This window comes from Macrobrachium rosenbergii, chromosome 15, assembly GCF_040412425.1.
Source record: "Macrobrachium rosenbergii isolate ZJJX-2024 chromosome 15, ASM4041242v1, whole genome shotgun sequence".
Lineage (NCBI taxonomy): Eukaryota > Metazoa > Arthropoda > Malacostraca > Decapoda > Palaemonidae > Macrobrachium > Macrobrachium rosenbergii.
Window position 1 is genome coordinate 47,722,621 of NC_089755.1, and position 22,500 is coordinate 47,745,120.

The 22,500-nt window shown below is 38.3% G+C and overlaps 1 protein-coding gene across 1 annotated transcript in view; it reads left to right on the forward strand.

The window, feature by feature from the left end:
- LOC136846650 (glutamate receptor ionotropic, NMDA 2B-like) overlaps positions 1-22,500 on the forward strand; it is a 936,318-nt gene that overhangs the window by 651,150 nt on the left and 262,668 nt on the right. Inside the window, exons 10-11 of the mRNA XM_067117625.1 lie at positions 4,049-4,164; positions 8,220-8,367. Of these exons, the coding sequence (XP_066973726.1) occupies positions 4,049-4,164; positions 8,220-8,367 (264 nt within the window). The remainder of the gene's footprint in view (positions 1-4,048; positions 4,165-8,219; positions 8,368-22,500) is intronic.

Sequence of the window (22,500 nt, forward strand, 5' to 3'; positions counted from 1 at the left end):
AGGGAAACCAGGGAGGACAGGGGGTCATAAACCTGAGTGGGCAATGTAAGGCTGAGCATGGCAAGGTAAGGAGAAAGTCCACGGAAGAAGCGTTGACAGGGAAACTATCTACCTTACCGGACTTATGTAGGGCTGAGCAAGACAGGGTAGGGAGAAAGTCTTGGGGCTATGTAGGGATGATCAGGGCAGGGAGAAAGTCCTGGGGCTATGTAGGGCTGATCAGGGTAGGGAGAAATTCTTGGGGCTATGTAGGGCGGATCAGGGCAGGGAGAAAGTCTTAGGACTATGTAGGGCTGAGCAGGGCAGGGTAGGGAGAAAGTCTTAGGACTATGTAGGGCTGAGCAGGACAGAGTAGGGAGAAAGTCTTAGGGCTATGTAGGGCTGAGCAGGGCAGGGTAGGGAGAAAGTCTTAGGACTATGTAGGGCTGAGCAGGACAGAGTAGGGAGAAAGTCTTAGGGCTATGTAGGGCTGAGCAGGGCAGGATTGGGAGAAACTCTTGATGCTATGTAGGGCTGAGCAGCGGAGAGTGATGGCATTTCAAAAGCCACATATGTAAGGGGACTAAGCTGACGAGGAGACACAAGTTTTCGATAGCCATACATGTAGCGGTGTTAGATGCTGTTGTGACTAGGGAAGGCTGATCAGAAATATTACTGTAAGGGGAGGCAGAAGTAGATGGATGATTAGGGAGGCTACTTTAGGTTATTATAATGGCAGATCAGGATAAGGGAACTTACTATCGTACATTGGAGTCTGAAGACGAGGGATGGTAGAGGAGGAATGTATCTTACCAAACTGAGTCTTATACCGATTTCCAGCGTGGCATGCGCTCAGCCACGACAGATTACCGCAGTCTCTCCAAACTTTCTGAGACAGAAACATTGTTTGAGAAGGTGTGGAAAGAAAATAAGAATCTCTTTATCGCTGGTCATTTATATTCAGTTCTACCACTTCCTTCGCTTTTATTTTATTTGTGCACCACGTGTGAAATCTTGCTTTACAGTTCATCGTGTCTGCTCTTTGTATAATGGATGCTCATTATGAATATTAATAATAGTTACAGCCATAAAAGGAAAATGAGTTTTTTTTTTCGTCACTGATCAGTCGATATCAACCACAATCTCTTTTTCTTAAGCCAGTGCAGTGATGACTGTCCTGACAATTTCTCCAGTACATTCCCCAGCTATCTTTTCCAATCTTTTATTTATTAGCTTTTAATTCACCTTTTTCTGCATTCAAGAAAAAGAGATCCATTGCTACCAAGGCAATGGCAGGATGATTATACTTCAACACTGGCCACCATTCAAGTGCTAGACTTTTAACATTTCCTAATATAATGAAGTCTTGAAAGCAGGAAGCGAAGATGGTTTTTGTAGAAGTTTCCTATAATTATTTAATAGTTTTTTTTTCACAAGAGCAAAGATTTTATTTTTCTCTTTGCACATTACAAGTCACCTGTTCCCATCGGTAAACTTCTGGAGAGAATTTGGGGCGAAACGTTCTTTCGCCCGAAACAAGGCGCGTTCAACTTCCAACTTTCGTAAAAGGCTTTCCTCTTCCTCTGAGTGCGCTTTTCAGTTACGAAGGAAAATGGAGAACTGTATTTACTTAGTTTGTGAAGCCGACATAATGTTAGCATCATTATTTACCGGATGCTAACATTATGTCTGCTTCACAAATTAAATCTCCCTCTATCTCTCTCTCTCTCTCTCTCTCTCTCTCTCTCTCTCTCTCTCTCTCTCTCTCTCTCTCTCTCTCTCTCTCTCTCTCACTATATATATATATAAATATATGTTATATGTGATGTGTGTGTATATATATATATATATATATATATATATATATATATATATATATATATATATGTATATACAGTGTAAGCGTATGTGTATGTATGTGTAACGTGTAAATTCCCTTCTCCCAGTTACAGGCGTAGTTCTATATGTAATCTCGGATTCTTGGGAAAGGCTAATATCCTTAGGAGCTTAAGTGTGGACAGCGTTTAAAATTCCTTTCGTTGTCTCTAATCCAAGATTTGTCTATATCCGCCGTTGTGTAATTTCGCTAATCGAAGACCAGTGGCTTGGCAGATTCTCTCTGTCTCTCTCTGTTTCTCTTTCTGATTCCAATCGCTGATTCCCGAGAATGTTCGTTTTAATCCCAGACTTTAGAGTTCCATTCTCATCGCTCCACATTTTATTTTGTACCGCAGCATCCATCACTCTCTTCTTTAATGGATTCTCGCTGATAGGAGTCGGAAAAGATTAGCCCCGAAAAGCTTCCCCATCTAGGGGACGTTCTCGCTGACGCGAAAGTCGCTTGTTTTTCTAGGCTCCAGATACGACCGCCCCGCTTCGAAAAAGTCCCTCTGCCAACCTTGATGGAATTCCTTGATTTTTTTTCTTTTCTTTTTAGAATTTGTTTAACTATGCTACCACTTGGCCCAGTAAACTTCCCTGCACTAAAGAAATGGCATTTTAATTGATGTAGGCGTGGTTTCAAATCGATGTTGTTCTAAATTTTTAAAAAAATAAAAGCGGGTTTCTATATCTCGTGTTTATTTCTTAAAAACGCATGTCAGTGTTTGATTCAATTTTCATAATCTTAAGACTCGATTCATGGTAGGTGACACTGTAATTGAACCCCTCAGAATATGAGACCAGTAACGGGTTTGACTTATTGTGGTGTATACGGTCATTCTATCTATAATAATTGATAGGCCCAGCTACAATTTCCGCCAGGCAATATTAAACGTGTTCATGCATTGAACTGTGATCCGATTACTGTGTTAAATTAATTTCACCGTGCATTCCCGCTCTTCGAAACGGACCTCTAATTTGACATTCCGTTTGATTGAATTAAACTATGAAAATTTGTCATCGTTGGCGGAAGTCACTGAAAGGAGGAAAAAGAAGATACAATATAGTCTTATTTTGTTATATATTCGTGTATGTGGGAAGTCAGGGGTAAGAAATAAGGTTACCGCAAAATGTCTGAGTTTGATTCGAATGGGTATATCTTAAATTTATGGTAACAGGGGCAAGCTTGAACATTGGTAATGCTCTTTCGTACATTTGGATTCTTTGCATTTTTTAGAGCTACTAAAGAGTATTAAAATTTTTTCATTATCTCTGCTGATGAGTGATGTCAGTGCATGTTAGTAGTTTACTAGCTGGAAAATATTTTCGAATTGACTTCAAATAAAAGTGAGATCTAGTCACCTCATTAACTGCAGTTTGAATAATCTTGCAAAACATTTAAGGCAATAATTAGGCGACGAAATTTTTTTTACACATATTTGTCTCAACATGACAGGCCTATTTACTGTGTAAACAATTGCAGGATTCAAAGGATACTAAAGTTATCTCTTTGGGTGTTTGTTGTGGTCTTACTCATGAGAAAGCTCTTCCTTGGGCGAGTCGGTAGAGCTGTGGCCTTGCACTCGCTAGACTCTAGTTCGACTCTCCGGCCGGCTAATGAAGAGTTAGAGGAATTTATTTCTGGTGATAGAAATTCATTTCTCGCTATAATGTGGTTCGGATTCCGCAATAAGCTGTAGGTCCCGTTGCTAAGTAACCAATTGGTTCTTAGCCACGTTAAATAAGTCTAATCCTTCGGGCCAGCCCTAGGAGAGTTGTTAATCAGCTCAGTGGTCTGGTAAAACTAAGATAAGCTTAACTTTTAACTTTTTACTCATGAGATCATGGAAACGGGACCCCGCCGGCTGGACCTCTGAGGACTTACAGAGGACCTCCAAAAAAAAGATTGTTTATAATGGATATGCTTATTATACAATTGCGTGTTGATGTCTTAGGCTGAGTAAATTAAACATGCATACATACATATATACAGTATATATATATATATATTATATATATGCAAATATATACATATATATGTATAATATACATATGTATATATATTTGTATGTATGTATATATTGCCTTCACGTGTTTGCGTAGGTATGCCTTTTCATATTAAATATACGAAATTAAAAAAAAAAAATTTTTGTACATTTTCTTATCATCTCTCCTTTCTTTTTCTCAGATCACGTACTTGGAAGAGCCGCCTTACGTCAACCTTGCCCCAGCAGATCCGGTCACCAACCAGTGCTCGGCCAACCGTGGAGTCATTTGCAAAATACCCCGAAAGAAGCCCGGAGAGTAAGTAAAGTCTCCCCCCTTCCCTCCCCCCTTAGGGGTTAGTGGGGAGATTCGGAACACCACAGTTGCTTGAGGTTTTTGGGGGTAGGGTTAGAGAGTAAGTAAAGTATTCCCCGCCCCCAATCGCCCTGGGGTGGGAGGGGAAGAGGGATGGGGGGGGATCCAGGATAGCACAGTTGCTTGAGGATTTTGGGAGTAGGGTTGGAAATGGACGCAGGCATCCGGTGAGGATATCAGACTTAGCATACTGCAGGATTTTTATGGTTCGGGAGGAAGTGTCTGTCAAAGGGAATGTTCTTTTGTCGATGTTCTCTGTTCTGAGTTTAATGTTATTTTGCGCTTTTTCTTCTTATTCTCGAGACTTTGACCTGTAGTAAGTTCGACGAGCAAAAATCTTTTAGAAATTGACGGTAGAGTGTAATCTTGAGAGGGAAACTATAAGCTCCAGAGTTCCACCTATGTTCCGTAGCTTCTTCCGTAAGATGTGGATACCGACACTTCAGCATAGAAAGAAACCCCAAATAAATAGCTGCTATTTTCCAGTTCTGCGTTTATAGTTCTGTCACATCTGGTCTGTTAGACTAAACTGGAAACTCCCTCTGGTCAGCTACCCAGTTCCAGACCCAGAGTTTATGTAATACCCACAGTCCAAATCATACTTAAGTTTATATTTCTCACACAACTGAGTCAGGCTATTTCTAACCGTCCAAAAAACACTTACGTTTATTGTGAAGTCAAGTATTCATCAATAGCAGTTTTCCAGTACCTGTCTTTAATTATGATTTTACGTAACTTTGTGCCTTTGTATTACGTTTATAATGAAGTCACATAATAATCATTAACAATTTTCTGGTGCCCTGCCTTCAATTGTTATTTGACTTAACTTTGTGCCCGTCTAGTTATTAATTTTTCATTTGGGTTTATCCTTCGGAGATTTCCCGTCAGCCTACTAAATGTCACTTTTTCTCTTTGTTCACTTTTCTAAGGCCTTCGAGATGTCCATTACAGGCTTGGGAATCTCATGTCATCCCTCTTGTTCCGTCGACAGCAAAAAAGTTCGTTACTTTCATCCTGAGAAAAAATTCATGACGTGCTTTAACATTATGTTAATTACATGTTTTGCCAACCTGATTTTAAAGTAATTAATCCTAGTTGTACTTTTTGCCGATTTTTGCTGCCAGATAATGGATGGTGTAGTCATCTTGCTAAAACAATATCAAGATGAAACAGTACCTGGATAATGGCTGTTCCTTCGCGTGTAGGTAATTCCGAAAAGGCTAAATTAAAAAAAATATATATAATTCTGATATTTCTGAAGGTAGAGACTTCAAACTTCGCTGACATTATCTATGGGGGATGAAAATTTAACCTTGCGGTGTCACCATGGGCCAGGGTCAATGCTCCTTAATACAAGGTCAAATAGAAATTTAACTTAGGTAACTGCTCATGAACTATACGACCTACAGACTTCACATTTGAGATTTGTATACCTTTAATGAAGCTGATGTGCCGCCGAGTGAGGCCAGCTCAAGGTCAAACAAGAATTCGCCCCCTGTCAGGCATAGTGTTTCAAAAATATTTGGTTTCTTTTCTCATTTGTTCTGTTTTCATTTCTGAAGTTTACACTGTTCGTCTGGTTTAATTGTGTTTACTCGTTATTTGTCACAAGCAAATAACACAAGAAATTTTGGCTTCAGTTACATTGTTTTAAATGTTAATAAGGGGTTTTCCATTGTGTTATGTGGCCAAATCACATTGTTAAGTTGTTATTGACATCTAACGCGTGTGTGTATGTGGACGCACTGACGTTGTACAGTTTCAAGGAAAATTTAATTGCCAATATCTCCTAGAGGAAGTTTTATTTTAAATTATGAAGTTTCATTTGGCGAAGTTACAGAACCGGGATTTGATTAAATTGTGTGAAGCAAGCGTCATTTCAGGGGAAGGTTTTTTTTTTATTAAGAAATTGGTGCGTTATTATAAGTCAAAACTTGAGAGTTCAGTTATATGAGGAGCGTGAACTTCCGTTCATTAGGAGAAAAGTTGACATTAAAACGGGAATGCGTTACTCAGAAGGGTTAGACTGACGAAGAATCTGTAAAGTGTTCGTGTAGCTTCACGTTGGGAGACGATTACTACTTTCGAATTGTGAAAGACTGACGGGAATCACATTTAATGTCCTATTTTATTAACACATGTCAGAATATGACAAAATAATATATAAATGTATATATATGTGTGTGTGTTTGTGTATATATATAATATTTTGTATGTGTTCTTTGACTGAACATAGCTCTCGTATGAGAGAGGACAATTAAACGCTTACACAGACAAATTGTCACAAAACAAACACAAACACACACATATATATTTATATATAAAAGTATGTGTGTGTGCTTCTGTGCATTTATGTGTGTATGCAAGCATGTATGTGTTTAATTGTCCTCTCTCATACGAAACAGCTTATGTTCAGTCAAAGAACATATACAAGAATAATTACCGTTGAAACCCTCCGCATTGAAAGAAGCCAGTCGATCTTTTGTCTCTGCTCACCCAACCGGAAATGACGTAATCTTCCCCGAAACACTCTGAATCCTTTGGTATCCCCTGTTTTATCGGTCCGCTGGGTTTTCGTGCTTCAAGTATCGGAAGATTCTAGTATCCGGGTGTTTCCTAACGTTGCTGCCCGAGTCTAATTACTCTCCTTAATGATTTAAACAGTAGAATACCAGTTGAAGCTTGGTAATGTTCGAGTGGATGTTCTAAGTGATGGAATTGGAATGAGTTTTATCTTAGTGAATACAAGGATATTTTCTCAATGGTAGACTAGAGGTTTGAGAGTAGTTTCTCCGCTGTAGAATACGAGTAACTTTTAAAATTGTTGAGGTTGACAGTGTGGTTTTGTAGTGGAAAAATACTAGCCACTGGGACTTTGGTGACGTTTCAGCCTAAATTTTTAATATTGAAAAACCTGTTTTTTTTTTTTTATGTGTAGGTGATGTTCTAGCCAGATTGAGTAGTTTATCAGCGGTAGAATACCTGTAGCTTTTATCCCTCGTCAGATGAAAGCTACCTACTAGTATTCAACCCTTTAGAAACTATTCTTATATTTAGTATGATAAAAGTTATTCCTATTCTGCCACTGAGAATGTTCACTAAAACATTACTTAAAGTTATAACTTGCTGGTATTTTACTTGTCCAGTGGTAGAATACCGGCCTGTAAAACTATCCTGGGACAAGATTTCAAACTGACTGTTAGTGCTAGAAGACCAGTAGCTTTTTGAATAACAGCTTCTCATTTGATCTACCGTGGATCTAGGCTTTAGAATCCAAGGGTTGTTAACATTAGAATTACCAATTGATTAGTGTAATGTTGTTTATAGGTAGAGTTCGGAATCCCTTGCTGAAATCTGCTTTAAAGATCCCCTCTTGATTACATGTCGAATATACTATCTCTCTCTCTCTCTCTCTCTCTCTCTCTCTCTCTATATATATATATATATATATATCTCTATATATATATATATATATATATATATATATGTATACACATACATATACATAAAGACCACAAATACGCACGCACGCACACATGCACACACTCACTCACTCACTCACTCACTCACGCAAGTTCCCCGTTAAAACAGTTAATGTAGGGATCAATACCTGAAGCAAAAGAGTTATTAAAAAGAGCTGAACGTGAATATTTTATTAATGATAGAAAATGATCCTCCACATTTTCTAATGGTTTGAAAAAGGCAATTATTTCAAACTTACCAGGAATATTTCCCGGTATCAAAATCCTGAGTATGACTTTTAAAATGACAAGCGTCATACTATTCCAAACATATTCCTCGCAAAGTGTGTGTGTGTGTGTGTGCGCGCGCTCGCGCGTGTGTATTTGTAAATCATGACTGGGTGGGCGTCCAAAAATGTAAAATTCTTATGCAATGGACCGCTTCCATCCTAAGATTGACTGGAAAAAAAATTCAACACTTGTGTATATGCAAAAAGGTCAAGCCACGTGACTAATGTCTCCCGTTCTTGATTACAGGGCCGGTGCGGGAAACACCTCGACCTCGGCGTCCACCACCATGTGCTGTTCGGGCTTCTGCATAGACCTGCTGGAGAAGTTCGCCAACGACCTCGGGTTCTCCTACGAGCTCATGAGGGTAGCGGACGGCAAGTGGGGGACTTTCGATGTGAGTACGAGCGATGGATTCTAATTTTTTCTCTCTCTCTCGTTTTTGGGTTTATGAGCTGGTTTAGTACCGTGTTTTACGAGGACCCGGTGTTTCTTAAGTAGAATCCAAGCAGAGATGACTGTTTTTTTTTTATATTTTGATACTGATGTTCTTGTTGTCAAGGCAAATCATTGCCAAGTAGTGTGTTTGTGTGTGCGTGTGCCGAGATGTGCATGCATTTATGCATGAGTCTGGAATGACTGCATAAATTGCACTATTAATCGAAGCGTCTTGACTCCGATCTTTCTGAAGAAAATCCTATTACTGTTCTCCCAAATAGTCAAGATTCTTCAAGAAATCAGCGGTCCTGTTGCGGCAGTCACATTTCATAAGAAATGTTTAAAAGAGGGTATACTTCATAATACTAATAATTAGCCCATATGTAATGTCAAGTTGCCACTAACCCCCGTAACATTGTCAGTATAATATTAATATTGTCGTTTTCTATTTTGGGGATTTTTTGGGGGGTGAGGGGGTTGGCGAAAAAAAATACCTGTTCCCCAATCCGGTTTTAGAAGGTATTCTTTAGTTGATAACGACTACGTTTCATTGTGTGGGGGTTTTCTTTGGGTATCTTGGACTTGTACACACGTTTCCCGAATACTTTTGATCAGATTCCATTTCCCCAATTTATTTGCCTAATGTTATTCATAAGATTTCATTTTCCAGAATCTGTAGTATTTCGATCACATTTTAATTATCATTACTTGATATTTTTCCCTGATATCATAACATTCACGATTCACTTGATGGCAATGCATCCCTTTTCACAATATTAAGTAAAAAAGTTTTTGATTAACATTATTTTATGTCTATGTATGAAAGTGACACTCAAGATTTCAGCCCTAAACGAGAGTGTGGCTAAGACCATCTGGTAAAATGATTCGTTTTGACTATCAACCTAATTAACATTTTCCGGCCCATAAAACTCCTCCACACTGATCCATGTAACTGCAGTCGTCTCAGCCGCGCCTGGCATCTTCCTCGCATATTCCCTGTATGATGAGATCAAGATTTTTCCTCCCCCTTTGCTTTCGTCCTCCAACACACCACAAGCGCAAGCAAGCAGCGCGGGAAGAATGGTGGTGTGGACGACCAACTGTGCAACCTGTGGTTGGTGCCTGAGGCAAGAACTAATGTAGTTTTAATGGCTCGGGCGAGAATGAATGTCAGCTGAGAAGGGCAGGAAGGAAGGGCGTCGCAAAAAGACGCCAGATGCTGTGTGTCCGTGTGTGTCTGTGCGCGTGTGTGTGTGTGTGTTTATGGTGTAGTGTAGAGGGGTGGGGTGTTAGTGGGAAGGGTGGGTGGTTTGGGGTCTACGGGCGGGGTTATGGAGGGAGGGGCGGGTGGTTTGGAGGTGGGGGAGTATTGAGGAAGTGTGTGTCTTTGGGGGTGGGGTGTAGAGAGAAGGTGGGTGGTTTTGGGGGGAAATAGAGGGTAGGGTGTGGGTGGTTTTAAGTAGGGGGAAGGTATAGAGGGAAAGGTGTTGTTTTGGGGTGGGAGAAACAGAGGGAGGGTGGTGGTTTGTGGTAGGGGAAGGTAGAGTTATGTGTGGTATTAGGTTAGGGAGAATAGAGGGAAGGTGTGGCATAGGGTTTAGCAACAGAAAGAAGGATGGGTGGTTTTGGGGGAGGGAGAAAGGAAGGAGGCTTTGCATTGATATTAGGTGGTAAAGCGCGCAGGCAAACGAAATGAGAAGTGGGGAGAAGAAACAAGACTTGCTTCCATTTTAATTTCTGCTTTTTTTTTTTCTTTGCCCATTCTGTGGCGAGATGTGTCAGAGGAAATGCGAGCATTGGAGTTCTTGCTATTTATAGTGATTCAATAGAAAGGAAATGGCAGTTTTACTTTGTTTGAAGGGAAAGACACGAAGAGCGGGAGGGGGTGGGGGTTGGGAGCGAGGATTGGCAGGTCGGGAGGAGTATAAAAGTAAGAAGTATGCTGGCTCAAGGAAAAAGTTATATCTGGAATACGCGCTACAAGCAGGTATTTATACGTATGAAATGAAGAAGATGATGCTTATAGTCAGATGAAGGATTAAAAAAAATGTTTCCTTGTCGAAATGGTTAAATAAAAAACGATGCATAACATTACCAAGTCTCTGAAACAACGGTTATATACATGACTATTCGAAAACGGAAATCCTCTACCAGTAACCCCGCCCCCTAAAAAAACTCCCCTTCCAGAACCGGATTCCTCCCAAGAGCCAATCATTTGTTGCTAGTCACGAGTCCCACCTTCTGTCAAAATTTCCCCCAAATGATGAAGGCTATAACTTTTCTCTCTTTTTTTTCTTCGTAATTCTGATAACCAACAGACGAACCAAAGAAGCCTTATCGTACGTGAGACTGTTGCAGGATAAATTTTTTCTGATATATTATATATTTATATATATATATATATATATATATATATATATATATATATATATATATATATTTTATTTCTGTATATTTTAAGGGTTTTGAGAATAAAGACAACGTGATGTATTTCCCCACGATGAAAAAAACTGAAATCTAAATACCCTTCCAAAATTTTATTTTCATTATAAATTTGTAGATTTTTGCTGTTAAACGTAATATAATTGTATAATTAGCTTCAGGTGCTGACCAAGCTTCGAAAGTGACTAAGAAGGAGCTTGGGAGGTATCTTGAAATGTTTCAACTTAATCTTCTTAATATTCCCATTTTAGCCTTGTTTATTTTGAACTCTTTTTCAGTCTTTGATTTGCTTACTCATTAATTATCACATTTATTAAAATGTATAATGTATGTACAGTGTATTTATTTACTTCTAATCAGAATCAAATTTTAGTCACCTGGCGAAATACACCCGAACACAAAATTGAAAATAAAAACGAGCTAGGCTTCCAGCAAAAAAAAAAAAAATGCACAAAGAAGAGCGAAAGGAGGAAAAAGAATAATAGAATTCCCGCAAAAATGTAGCCGAAAAAAAATATATATGAAAGAAAAAGAGTGAAAATGCAGGGTGAAACAATACACCTCCCACGTTTTACTGTGACAAGGCGATTGCCATGAAAAGTTGCTTGAGTTGCTTTATAAACCTCTTCGAGGGGGAATGTTTTTTTGTTTGTTTTTGTTTGCTTTATCTGGCTGTACGGGAAAGGGAATGCCCTGGATCTCTTCTTAGTTAGAGACACCTGAAAATGAGGGGGCTGTGGTTTGTGTCGTCTCTCTGCCCAGTGCCATACCCGGATAAAAGACGAGGGGTGGGGGCTAGAGGTATTTGTTTGTTTGTTTACATTCACAGGGGAATGCCCGGATCTCTTCGTTAGGAGATACTAGAAAAAAAGGGGCGGGGTTGTCTTTTCTCTCTCTCTCTCTCTCTCTCTCTCTCTGCCCAGTGCCATGCCCCGGATAAAAGACGAGGGATGAAAGCTAGAAGTATATGTCTGTTTGTTTACTCTTACGGGAAAAGGGGAATGCCCGGATCTCTTCGTTAGGAGATAAATGAAAAATGAGGTGGGGGGGGGGGGTTTGTGTCGTCTCTCCCCAGTGGAATGCCCCGGATAAAAGACGAGGGATAAGGACTAGAGGTATTTGTTTATTTGTTTACATTCACAGGGGAATGCTCGGAACCCTTCGTCAGGAGAGACTGAACAAGGTAGAGATATATATCGATTTTTTTCTGGTTCTAAACCCGGATAAAAGAGGAGGACACTGGGTTAACGCCCTTGCTTTGTAAAAACAATTCTGCATAGATTTCAGTAAACTTAATTAGCCAGGGGTACATTTTATTGTTACATATATTATTGTAGCTGATTTATGACGATTTTATAATTTTTCTAGATTTTTACAGGTCTTTCTCGAAGTAGTTAGAGACTAAAACGAGCTGAAGTTGAAGTTCAAAAGTTACTGAGAAAGAGGCTTAAAAGGAAAAGATAAAAGTAAAATGCAGTAATCAATACAGCTGATGGAAAGGGATGATGGGACGAGGGCATTTTCTTACTGAAGACTTTTAGAGAAAACCTTTGTTGTGTTAAAAGGCTTTACCGATTATCTCGATACTCCTTACTGTAATGCCTTCTAAAGGCAGGGTTAGCATCTTACTCTTATCTTCTAGCGAGCCAAAGTCACGCTTAACATTACGTATCACTGTAAAGGTTGAAAGGAAAGGAAATCATTATTTTGGCTCTCTTTCGATGGGAATGGTAACGGGATTCATGTGTGCTTCAGTCCATATCAACACGATGAAAGCTTCTTTTTGTAGAGCCAGGTAAAGAGAGGGTTTATATGTCTCCTATTTTAATCTTGTCGCAGAGGGGGAGTATGTAATCATTATCCCTTACTAGTTGTTAAAATATGGCTGTTAACGTAGTTTGTTATTTTGCCATATTAACGTTAAGCGTTGTTGTTTTGTCATGTTAACGTTAGCGTTGTTATTTTGTCATGTTAACGAAAGCGTTGTTATTTTGTCATGTTAACGAAAGCGTTGTTATTTTGTCACGTTAACGGAAGCGTTGTCACGTTAACGGAAGCGTTATCCTCAGTCTTCCATAGATTGAGGAATGCTGTAGATGTATAAATTGGCGAATTCTAGCATTCTCTCTTGTCTTCCGTGCTCCCCTGACTCCAGTAACCTTCCATATATGGTGGTATTGCTTCCTCTTCTATTTTCCTTTAGGTTTGGGCTGGCTCATTGGCCTTAGCTTAATTTTTAAAAAAAATTTTCTGAGGACGTTAAAATCGAAGTTTTTGCGTTTGTCTGTATGGAAGAAAGAATTGGTTCTGCCGTTATCAAACCGGAAGAAATTTTATTCTCATGCGAGCTAGCACGAACGAACTACTTGGCAGATCTAACAAATGGTATGTTGGGAAAAGGAAATGTTAATTTCGGCGTGATATTCTCCCTTGCAAGATGAAAATGCACTGTGTCCCCTCTTTTAAAACTTCGTAGAAGTACGAGGAACATTCGGAGATATTCTCACGTTACCCGGTGATATAGGAACAGGTACCACTTTGCTTTTCCAAGGCAAAGGCTTATGGAGGGGATTTTCAGTTTTCATCCGTTTTAGGCAAGAAAAAGTAATATAATAAATTCTTGTTGGGTAAGATTCCACCAGGATTATCATGGCTTCGTCTTGTAAGAATAAAGTATACTAAGGATTATCCGTGTTTATCTTGTGGGCCGAGATAAGGGACATTTTAATTCCCAGTTTGATGTGCGTAAGTTGAAAGTCATGACTCCGTGAATCAGGATCAATTCTCCATCTTTATATTTTAAGAAATTATATATTTTTGTTGGTAGACAAACTCAGTGATAAGATGCTGGGACAGCTATCATGTTTCATTATTATTTATGCTAATAAAATATGTTGTCACTGATCATTCTCGTTCGGGATATGAAGGAGAACCTTTGGTTTGTTTGGCGAAGAAACAAAAGTAGGAAAAGAATTCTTTTGGTTAAACGTTTCCGGAACTGATAGCGGTTTGAGAAAGCTCTTGGTTTGTTCTTGTCAAGAAAAGATAAGGAAAAGATTTTTTTTTTATTCCTGGGTGGAGCTGATAAGAGAATGATTATGGGAATTGGGAGGAGGGGGACTGCGTTGGTTCCTGTTAGAGATAAAAAGATTGTTATTGGCTTTTTTCTAATTTGGCTTGAGGGCAGATACTTATTGCTCTACATATTTTAGGAATGCTATTATTTTTCTTGACTGGAAAATTATATTTCTCTTTATTGCATGAAAATGAAATTACCAATATTTAGAAGCGCTTTGCTCCTAGTGCTGTCAGCTTAGGCCTGAAATTTCAAATTTTTATCCTGGAAGCAAAGATGGACATTAATGGAAAGAAATGAGTCAGCTGATTGCACTTAGAGTTTAGGGGATGTGAGTCAGGAGGTTGGGGGAAAATTTTCATCTGCGTAAAAGGTCTTAGGTCGTAATTTGTTGGTTTTTGTTAGAGACGTCTTTTCATCGGTGTTAAAATCTGGTTTGATCCTTTTATATATACTGTACATTTATTTATATATATATATATATATATATATATATATATATATATATACATATATACATATGACAAATGAGCTCCACGTGATATTGTAAAACTGTCATGTGTTAAGAGAACAAAAACGAAAGAAATCAACAAACAGATGAATGTATTCGCACATAAAATATAATACAAATATGGGGCTAAGGCAGTGGTGTGTATTAAGATGTACACACTTGTGTATACAAATAATCATAAACTTGTATATGCAAATGCATATATATAGTTATATGCATACAAATGCGTACCAAATGCATGTGTTTAAATACGCATACATGCTCGCATGAAATACGCATACATGGAATCATACACACGAGCACGCGCTATCTGTATCGTCCGAACGCCTTCGAAACTGGATAAGAGAAAGGGGGACCGAAAGAAATCTTATTACCAATTTATCAGAAAACGAAATTGCGAGACGTTAGCGGATGAAAACCTCTTAATGGCATCTCTCACAGGTGGGTGATGGGCGAAAGCAATTTGGAAACGACCGAAAGAAAAAGAAATAAGACAGTTTCATCCGTCCTTTAAGTATTCAAGGGAAGATTAAAGAGACCGTTGGCGAATGAGATTTCGCTCTGATAGTTTCTCCTGGAAAGGAAAACATTGGTTCTATTTATGAGGGAAGTTTCAGGAGAGAGGAGACGTAATTTCTCGGACGGGTTACAAATCATAATGGATCGTCTTGCCTCCGGCGGTGAAAGACACGGAAAAAGGGAAGGGGAGAGGGGTCTCTCTCTCTCTCTCTCTCTCTCTCTCTCGTTTGTTCGCCGGAAATGTAGGGTTTTCCAAGTGGGCGTCAAACCGTTCGGAAGAGGAAGCGTTTCGCTCGTTATCAGACGGAGATTGAAGGGGATCCGGTAGTTTTCATAACATTTCAAAAGAGGCTAAGGAGGAATTCTCTCCTTTCTTCATTGTAGCCTGATGGGCATTGTGGGAATTCAAGACAAATATTGCTAATTTTTTAATGGGCGATTGGTTCCGTTAAGTTTCATGTAATGGTAATAAGGTTATGAAGAAATGACGGCAATTTTTTGTGGAGAGGTAAGTTACATATTATAAAGTACCTATGGCTATCTGATACGGGTTGGTTATAAATAGTTTCTTACGGGAAAGAGTTAAAGAGTTTTCCATGATAATGGAGTTCCTAGAAGGCTTCATAAAACTTTCAGATGGCTAATGCGAAATGATGTCATTGGCCTTTGATAAATGCACACGTCCTAGGGGGTCTTATTTTAAGGTCAAGGTGAATGTGAAAAATCATTTTAGGTGAATTTGATGAACCTTTTTATGTAGACGTTGGGGACGAATAGGTTTCATACAATTTTAAGGTGGCCAAAGTTAATGTTTTTTGTTAAGACACAGCTGTCGGAATACAGTGTGTTATCTCCCGTTGGATTAAAATATTAGTTCTCCTGAAGGTCATAATGACATTTAAAGAAAATAGAAATGCTTCCAACTCGACTAACAATAAATGTCTGTGATAAGAATTCATGTTAGCATATATATTGGGAAGTAATGGATAATTGCTCATGCAACCCCACCAAACACTGAGATCAAATATGGTGGATGTCGTTGAGAATTTATTCAGTTTACAAAAAAATCTAGATGTTGGATTTTGTAAATTCTTGTGACAAATTACTCTAACACTCAAATTCATATTTTCATTCGGGCTATTTTTGGGAAGGAGAGAATTTGAATTATGTTTACAGTTGACTGATTTAGTCAAAGTGACTCATTGACTTCTGTAGGAAAAGTAACAATTTTCTGAAGGTAAAATTGAAATGTATGTTCTACTCTCTACCCTTTTATAGGTGATGGCCTCTTTTGTACACACAGGAACTCTCCAGGCGAATAGGTAATAGGAAATGGGTAGTAGGAGGAAGCAGAACACAAATATTATTGATATAAAAGTTGCAAGAATAAGTGGCTGCTCTTTTGATATAGAAAAAGAGAGTGAAAGAGATAGAACACAAATTTCTTGGACATCCGAATTCTTGTCCCGCATTCGACGTCTACCATTAATTTCGTTATTCGATGTAAGCTGTTGATGTCTCATTTATCTTTCATTGTAACGTTCAAGTTTTAAGTTCTTGACCCCAGGGTTTACTTTTTGACAAGGAATAATTGCCCCAGTGATGCAAAACATGCTCCCTCAAATTTAATTCATTTTTATTCTGTACATGTGCCCCATATCCTATATTGATTTATTGTATGCACATTATTCCATATCCGTGAAATCTATTTGGGGACAAAAAAAATGAATCCCTGCGTCTCTCTGATATCCTTTGCCATTTTTCGTCCTTGCCCAAGGCTCTCTCTCTCTCTCTCTCTCTCTCTCTCTCTCTCTCCAGAAACGGGCAAAAGGAAAACATCTTTTCTAGCGCAGCCTTAGGCGACTCTTGAGAGTGGATTGGGAATTGCCGAAGATAAATGGCATAAGAAAAGAGGAGGAATGGATTAAAGGTAACGGGGATTTTGAAAAGAAAAATCGTCTTCGGAAGGCGAATATTGAATTGGCGACGCGAAAATGAGAAGGGGGGTGGGGTAAAACTGGACTCTAAGAAAGGGAACATTGAGACCTGATTTTCATGTGGACTAATGTGTTGCTTCATGTGCATAGACATTGTATTTTGAATGAACTGTTGATCTGGATTGAGCGAGTTATACCAATTTTTTTTAAGGAATTTTCGCATAGCCGTGTAGTTTCATTCTTCGAGAAAATCGAATTTTAATTCTTTGAAAAAATTGATGTTTTATTCTTTGAAAAAATCGATTTTTTTATTCTTCGACCATTTTTTTTTTTTTTTTTTTGAGAAATCGAATTTTGCATTATTCAGAAAAATCGAATTTTGCATTTTTCGAAAAAATCGGACTTTTTATTCTTCAAAAAATCGAATTTTTTATCCTTTAAAAAATTCACATTTTTTATATTGTGAAACTGTTACTTTACCTTCAAAAAGTTGTTTTCTTTCTGCTAAAATTTTTTTAAAATCCAAAGATACCTTTTTAGTTAACGTGACCTGAACTAGTCATATGTCTTATTTGATGAATTCTTGAACATCGTGTTTTATGTAATGCCTCCTGAGCGAGGCATAATTTTTCTTTGGCGAAATCTAGAATATGCTTTTATTAAAAATATATCTTGTGTTCGAGTAGTTAGTATCTACTGTCATTATATATATATATATTATATATATATATATATATATATATATATAACCATGTATTATATATATATATATTCATACTTATATACATATAGACTCGTATACATATATATATAATATATATATACACATACATACATACATATATACACATACATACATACATACATACATACATACATACACTGCACGCCGACAGTTCGCCTGGATATTCCCGAGCAGGGAGGTGAGGCGGCACCGCTGACCCGAGTTACCGGAAGTTTATCTAAGTTTAATAAGCTGCAATCCGTCACTAACCCGGGCCCCCCCCCCCGAAAAGGTTAAGTTAGCGTGATGCGTCCCCGGGGGGAAACTCGGCGAAGTGCATAAACATGAGTTTGCTATCAGATAATGGTGTGATTAGCGTGTCATTAGTAGCAGAGGGAGTTCATTAACTCGGTTGTGTAGTCCCTGCCTGCCTGCTAAGCCTTCGCTCTCCTCCTCTCGTCTTGAAAGCTGTGCGTCCTTCTGCTCTCTCTCTCTCTCTCTCTCTCTGTGCGTGTGTGTTTGAAAAGTGTGCGTACGCTTATTTATACATATTTACAGTCCCAGCGCAATGAGAACCACATGGGAAAGTAAGTCCTATTGACATTATAAAATCTCTCTCTCTCTCTTCTCTCTCTCTCTCTCTCTCTCCTGTGTGTCTGTGTGTGTGTGTGTGTGTGTGTGCAAGCGCGCTTATTTTATACATCTTTTACAGTCCAGTGCAATGAGAACCATGGGAAAGTAAGTCCTATTGACATTATAAAATTATCTCTCCTCTCTCTCTCTCTCTCTCTCTCTCTCGTTAGACTTTTGCTTCTTAACCTTTGGGGGTTTTTATAATCAGAGCGAACGGAAATTAACCCTTACCTCGTTTTATTGTGTCGGGGAGTGGGAGTTTTCCTGCAGCGTCTTCCCAACAGGTTTTAATATTTTCTATTTCACTTGTTCTTTTATGCTTTTAATATTAGCATTTCCCTGGAGCATGACTGCGCATCATCGTTGCCTGACACTCCTAGGTTAATGTTCAGAAAAAGTGCAAGTTCACTAGTTTGGCGTATAAAAGTGCTCATATGAATTTGTTTGATTTTAACTGTTATATGCATCTTTTAGGAGATGTTGACTTCGAAAATCAGTATTCAAGAAGAGTTTTAATTGCGTTATTAAGCCATTAGTATTTATTCAGAATATATTGTACTTTGTTTATGAAATGTACATTTTTTATTATCAGTATTTTTATGAATTCGGTCTTTAGGTGTGTACACAGAAGAACTTGGTAAAGACTCCATAATCACCATTTCGTTCTTAGCGTAACGACTGTAGAAGTAAATGATAAAAATGCTTAATTCATAAAAGTAAGAAGTGCAGTAAAAATCACACATGCCTACATGCAATAGATACTTTAAAATATACGTGAAGAGAACACAAGGCACAAACTTCCATTGATATTGTGTTTTTTTTTTTAACTACAGTAAATATTTACGCCTGATATCGTTGAAGCTATGGCGATTGGCGGATGCTCATGCCGCTAACACCCACCAGAAGTTACATTTCAAATGATTAGCCAATCAGAAGCAATATAGAAGCTTCATTGGTATCAGCTGGGGATATTCACCGTCAGCTTCAAAAATACGGACTGCGTTTTTTGGGGGGGCGTTGCGGGCGGGGGAACGGTTTGTCTTAAAATTTGCTTTCTGTGAGTTAACATGGCCTGCCTTTTTATCCGCTCTTGCAGTTTTTTATTTTTTATTTTTACCGAGTTCTTTAAATACTATTTATGTCAATTGTGTAAGGTATATTTTTAATTAATATCCCTTTTTTTTTGTTGTCCAACTAGAACTGTATAAACAATCTTTGAAATTCACGAAATAACATTTTTCTATCCAAAGATTGTTCCAGGAAACTAATTCTAGTTACAAAGAACGCTGACGGAATAAGTAAAATACCAAAGCGAAAAGTGAAAATATTTGCAGACGATGAAAAAGAAGGCCAATTGGTGAGGAATAAAAAATTTTTGCGACAAAAATAAGATGAATTTTTCCCCGTCAGAAAATTAGGACAAGGGAAGTCTAGAGGTGGCGGAGGAACAACAAGGGAAGTTTATTTGCCTGTGGAAGTGGACAACGGAAATATTGGGAAAGGATGAAGAGTGAAATTTTATCGCACGGGATAGGCAATCCACCGGGCGAGAAATAAAGGTGGGATTTTATCTGCAGAATGGGGGAGTTTTGATTTTTATTCGCCGCCGCGATGAAAATGCTGAAATTCTTTAAGGAAAGATGAAAAGTTGACTTTTGCCGTAGGAAAGAAAGAGGTAGAGTCGATTGGCTCTAAAGTAAAGGTAGGATTTCATCATAAAAAAAAAGCATGACTGATTGATTTAATCTTATACATTGGCGTTACAGTAACTGTGGTCAAATTGAAAGAGAATTTTCTGGGGGGAAGAGTGTGCCGTTTTCCCAGAGGGTAAAGTCGAGTCTAGAACCGAGCTTTCATTAGCATTTTAGGAAGTACGCATAAGTTTCTGGACTGGAAAAAGAACGACCGATGAAAGTATGTATAAGTTTCTGGACTGGAAAAAGAACGAACGATGATATAGGTGGAAAGGTAAAATTCTGTGTAAACTAGAGGTTGAGGTTAGGTGAAATGCCTTAGGCAGTGGAGGTTAAGTTAAATACCACTGGAAATGGAGCGAAGAGGGAATGTTGAATTCCACTGAGAGCAGAGGTAAGGTGACTGTCGGATTTAAATCCTGTAGGTATTTCTGTAGTATTAAATCTGGCTTCCATTGATCCAAGTTATAATATAGGCTTTCGAAAGTTGCTTCTGTGTGTTAATTATCTGTGTATCGTTCTGTATTGAACAGTTTGATTATCGTATTAAATTGTTGGCCCAGGCCTAATTGTGCTCCATTCCGCTCACATCAGGTTCCCAAGGTCTCTTGCTAGCTTCTAAGTATTGATTTTTTTAGGGGGAGGGGGCCGGTATCCTCATGCCCACAAGCTTTGGCTCGCGAAAATCAGATGGGTTTTTCTAAAAAAAAAAAATGTCTTGAAAGTTGATTCCGGGTTCTGTGGCCTCCACTGAAAAATGCACGAGTTGTTCTTTTATTTGTTTTGCCTTCACAGGATTTTGCTAGGAAATTGGCCTTTTAGATTTTGAGTGAAATTTATGTCAACATTTCGAGCAGTTATTAGTCATTTCTGAACCAGGACTAAATTCACACGTAAGACTTAATTGACTGGGGAAGACATTGTTTACATTTAAGTCTTCGTCTCGTTAAACAGTTGTCTTGTCCTTAGCGTTATGACGACGGCGACAAAGTGAATTTTTATACTAAATAAAAAAAAGTGAATTCAACCTCAGTGTTCACTGAACCATTGTAGCACCCAAGAAACTTAATAATTGCTTAAAACATATAAAGACCCCGTAATGGGGTAATGCAGTCAGTGCACCTCACGCGATGCACTGTAGGCATTACATAAGGCTCTTTGCAGCATCCCTTCGGCCCCTAGCTGCAACCCCTTTCATTCCTTTTACTATACTTCCGTTCCTATTCTCTTTCTTCCATCTTACTTTCCACCCTCCCCTAACAATTGTTTCAACATAAATTTCAGCGCTGAATGACTTCATAGGTCCAGCGCTTGGTCTTTGGCCTAAGTTTAGTATGTTCGTGTTTTTATATAAAACTATATCATTGCTTTATTTGAAGGATTTATGATATGTCTACGGTACAATCTCTTCACATTTCACTACCTACGCGCTGCTGCTGGCGTGAAGGTGCCCCGGGGGGGTTCAGAATTAAATTGGAATTTAATCCTACCTCAGGGTTGCCCTCCGCATTTATGAAGTCGTATTGATTCCCGTGTATGCTAATAGTCCCAGCACATCGGGAAAAAATAATCCTCTCTCTCTCTCTCTCTCTCTCTCTCTCTCTCTCTCGATATTTAGTAGTCCCCTTTTTTTATATGAGATAAACGCTGATCCCGAACTTACACTGAAAACATATGTATTTTCATTATTTTTCCCTAACTTTTTTTCATTCCATTATTTTTTTTAGTTTATATCCTATTCGTATATAACTTTTTCATGTATATAAATACAATATACATTATATGTCTTTAGTAAGCTACTAAAGCCTTTGCAACTGTGATATGAAGTAAAGTTGTTTATACGGATGCTATATCTTTGTGCAGTACGATTCTGTGTGTGTGTGTGTTGTATGTTTATGTGTATATTAGTAGGTAAATGTAATATCTTTTGGGTGTAAGTTATTCCCGTGGGAAAGTGACTTTGGTAGTGATGGGTTATGTTTGGTCATATTTTTAAATGTACAAAACAATCTTCTATAACTCTTAGAACCTGTCATACGCAACTATCATACGCCCGTTTGAGTGAGCGTGTCTGTGTATCTGTAGCCCTGGACTCTCTCTCTCTCTCTCTCTCTCTCTCTCTCTCCTTACATTTCAAGTATCTTTAGACACGAATTACTGTATTCAAATAAATTTTACAAAAAAGTATACGGATCATAGCGAAACATTTTTTTTGGCAGTATAGACGGAGCAAATTTAATTCTCTCTCTCTCTCTCTCTCTCTCTGCCTTAAATTTGAAATATCTTTAGGCACAAATTTATCTAACTACACTTGAAAAGTATTATGACCCGTAGAGAAAAAATTTATTGGCAGTATAGATGTAGCTAATTAATTCTCTCTCTCTCTCTCTCTCTCTCTCTCTCTCTCTCTCTCTCTCTCTCTCTCTCTCTCTCTCTCTCAGCCTTATATTTGAAATATCTTTAGCCAAAAATTACTCTATCTAACTACACTTAAAAAAAGTATTATGAACCATAGAGAAACATTTTTATTGGCAGTATAGAGGAAGCAAATTTAAT